Source organism: Quercus suber, unplaced genomic scaffold, assembly GCF_002906115.3.
Source record: "Quercus suber isolate HL8 unplaced genomic scaffold, Cork oak 2.0 scaffold_188, whole genome shotgun sequence".
Taxonomy (NCBI): Eukaryota; Viridiplantae; Streptophyta; class Magnoliopsida; order Fagales; family Fagaceae; genus Quercus; species Quercus suber.
In genome coordinates, this window is record NW_027069646.1 from 603,029 (window position 1) to 606,813 (window position 3,785).

A 3,785-nucleotide genomic window follows, 5' to 3' on the forward strand; every position below is an offset into this window, starting at 1 on the left:
CAGTCCAGCCACACTGAAATCAACCCACAATCCACAAGGAAGATGCGAATAGAGATGCAGAAATTCCTGTTGGTATAAAGTCCATGTAGTTGTAGGCCTTCCCACAGCAGAGACCCACGATCCACGAAAAACCACTGCAGCCCAACCACAACCAGCACTAGAGAGACCCACAAACTTGAGAGGCAGTCAGGCATAGAGAAAGGGAAATGGAGGGGCAGAGAGAAAGTGACAAAGAGCATGGGAGAGAAAGTGAAAAAAAAAGGATGAAAAAAATGATGAAATTCCAGCCAAGTCTGAAAAAATGTAGCGATTAGAAAGAAATAATAAAGAAAGATTAAAAAAATAATATTTTAATAAAAATAGAGTTTTGGGATGTGGAAAGTATTGTAAAATGGTATGGTATAATGATAAAATAGCTTTTTGGAATGGTAAAATAGAGTAGAATTAGAATTTTCCAATGCTAATACTTTAAAGGTAGAATTGCACTGTAGTAGTATTGCAAAAAAATTTGCAATACCTAGGTTTACAATTCTCTGATGCAGAGTACTTTGAGGTTGCAAATGCCAAATTCTCCTTACATTTGGCATTTGCATTCTCCAATGCTAATGCTCTAATAAGTTAGGAATTGATTGGCTTTATTGCCTCTGTCATCCACTTTTTCCGCTATGCAAAATTGTAATTGAACTATCTTTAATTATTTGCTTGGTCCACACGTTCTATGACCAGCTAATACATAACTATATATACTACTTGCTTCCCAAGTTTCTCACCACTACAAAAGACCAAGCACAAAGTCTGAACCCATTTATCATTCCTTGTCCTAACTTTTCCTTTAGCCTACAGCAGACACCAAATATGAAGAGAGAGGGTCGCCAACATGGGATGGTTAGGACCCACCGGATCCTACCATCTTCAATAAACCCGAGACCCGAAACCCGAGTCGTCAACAAATACGATTTGCCCCTGACTGCCGGGTTATTTACCAAGGTGCCATCCAAGCCCACCAACCACTCCAAGTTCACAGGCAAGTGTGGCACACCAGGGTGCACAGGATGTCATGACCACCCAGCATGTAAGTCCAAGAACAAGACCAAGGGGACCCATAAGCTAAAGTCACACGATGTCGTTTCCAACTCTCGGTTAATCAGCTGGCGGGTCATGGATAGGAAACCCGGCTTGAATTTTTCTGGGTTTTCTGCCACAGGTATTTTGGACCTTCTTTATAATGATCATACCAATGATGATGATGATGAAGTTTATAATGATGTTAATGAGTATGATCATGTATATTATGGTTATGGGTCTTCAAATAATGAAGACAACAAGGCGGAGATTGAGATCAAAGAAGATGATGACGAAAACAGTGATGGTAATAATGACAAAATGAGTTTTTGTGATGTGGGATTTGTGTTGGACCAAGTTGAAGGAGATGAAGGTTGGTGTCTAGTGGAAGAAATGTGATTGCTAATAATCTATTGTAAAATTTATTAAGTCCATTGAGGATTATTCCCTTTTATTATTATATCTTTATTGTGTTTCCTTTTTAATTGTATGTACAATTGTACTGAGAGAGGATTATGTCTTCTTGAGGATCAAGATATGGATGCTTCGACATCTACTCTACTCGTGATGTAGATTTTTAATATGGAAGGACCAAATATTAGCCTTTAATTTCAAGTCTATCCATGTGAAACTCTTTTTTCTTCTTCTAATTACTAGCTTTAGCATGCTTTTTGTTTCTTTAAAAAAAAAAGAAAAAAAAAGCATAAGCATGCTTTAATCACGGTAAATCCTAACGATTGAAGCAGCAAAAAATTATACCAATTGACACTATTTCCAGAACACGCACATGGTCAAGAGATTTGTGATCTTATAAGAGGGTTCCATTGGTGCATCTTTCCTAAATTTGGGGTCTATTGATCCTTTTCTATCACCTAAGAAACAGGGGAAACAAATTAAGGGTTATCCTTTTCTTTTAATGACTAAGGTTTATTTTCACATTTGCATTTTCACTCTCTTGAAATTTGATAAGAATCTACAACCAGCCCATTTTGGTACTCTTCTCTCAATTACCATTTACCACACCCTGAATAAATTGAGATTTCCTTACTATGTTTTAACTTTTAAGTGTGTTTTGAGATATAACATATAAGTTTTGAGTAAGTTGAGATCACACCTTTAGGAATTCATTTTGGATTTGCATTTCAAGGAATTTAGTTTGAGACAAACATATCCCAAGGAAACTAAATTAAAACGAGATGGGACAAATGCTTTTATTTATTATTTATTGTATCTTGCAAATGCCTTATAATGCATTTGAGTGGTTTCCTTTTTCCCTGCAATAAGGTAGGATATAAAATTTAAATTCAAGTTCTCTCCCGGAAGAGATTGATTGATGCAACTAAATTAGAGCTCGACTCATTTGAGAGACTTATGAGCAATGAGTTATTACCAATTAAAATGCTTGAGGTTCATCTGACCATATCCAATAGAGTTAGTGATAATTATCTTGCAAATCAACATAAATCATATTTTCAATCCTTTTTAACTATATATATATATGTAGGGACTCAGTTTGGATTGACCCTGAGTATGGATGGGTTTTCAGCCCAACAAGCCCAAACAATAAATTTATAGAGAGTGGGTTAAAGGTTTAGGCGCTGGCCGTCGTTCATCAAGCATGAACTCTCATTTATAAAAAGATACTTAGAGTTTCTTTACAACTGGGAGGATTCTCCTCGGCCATGGGCCGAGGAGGCCTTTTGCTTCTCTTTTTTCCTCCTCCCCTTTTTTACTTTACTTGCTTTCCTTATATAGTCTTCATCTTCCTATCTCCTTATTCCATCTGTTGATCATTCATTTGCCTCTCTTCTGGCCGTCCGTCCCATCAGAGGCCTTATCAGTACTCGAGTGGTTCACTCTGATCAACGTTGCCCTGCTAAGGGGTTATATCCCCATTAATGCGGCCAGGGGGGTTAGGTGAATGCATTAAATGCGAGGGTGACAGCTTACTTTGGGCCTGGTCTTTCTCGAAAATCACCATTGTCAGGCCGAGGATGAGGAGGTCCTCGGCGTGGATTGGGAAAAGAGGCTTTCCCCAATTTAGTCTTGAATAGTCAGTGTTCCTCGGCATGGGCCTTGGACCTGCTACCCGATGGGCCGAGGCTATCAGGCCCACGGGCCCCACAATAGCCCCTCAAAACCCTGCTGCACGTTCCCTCGGTCGGGGAGGAGGGTTTTGATACCTGCGGGCCCTCTAGACGAGTCGCCCCGCTTCAGCTCGTGTTAATGCTAGCGGCTTTTTGACTGCCCAATGTGCGTTTTTAGCGTTTCAAGACTTAATGGGTGTCCACATTAAATTTTGGCGGCACCACGTTTCCCACTTTCAACAGTATAATCTCTGGCTTTTATGAACAAGCGGTTACATTTGGGGACCTAAGGGGGAGTATAAGTACCTGTTTGAACCGCCTGGTTTCATCATTTTCGCGCTTACAACCATTGATGCGTATGACTTAAGTCTAGTTCAACTTGCACTCTTCCTGAAGAGAATCGCCATACTTCTGTAAGTCTTCTTTTTCTAGCGACCCCAAATTTCCTTGATTTTACTCCTCCTTTTCTTCTTTTAGAACTTTTAGTCATCTTTGGGGAATGGGTAAGTTTAAGAAGTTGGTTGAGTCCAACGAGATGATGAACAAATTCATTGTCGACTATGGAATACCCAATAATGTGAGTTTGAAGTACTGTGAAGAAGGGGAGTGGTACCTTAAGAGGAGAGAGGGTGAAGT

General features: G+C 39.4%; 1 protein-coding gene across 1 annotated transcript; it reads left to right on the plus strand.

The window, feature by feature from the left end:
- The first annotated feature begins 765 nt into the window (after window positions 1-765).
- LOC112007083 (uncharacterized) lies at window positions 766-1,677 on the plus strand. Its single transcript, XM_024039395.2, has one exon. It carries the CDS (start codon window positions 856-858, stop codon window positions 1,459-1,461), a length of 606 nt encoding a protein of 201 aa, XP_023895163.1. The 5' UTR covers window positions 766-855; the 3' UTR covers window positions 1,462-1,677.
- Window positions 1,678-3,785: the final 2,108 nt, after the last annotated feature.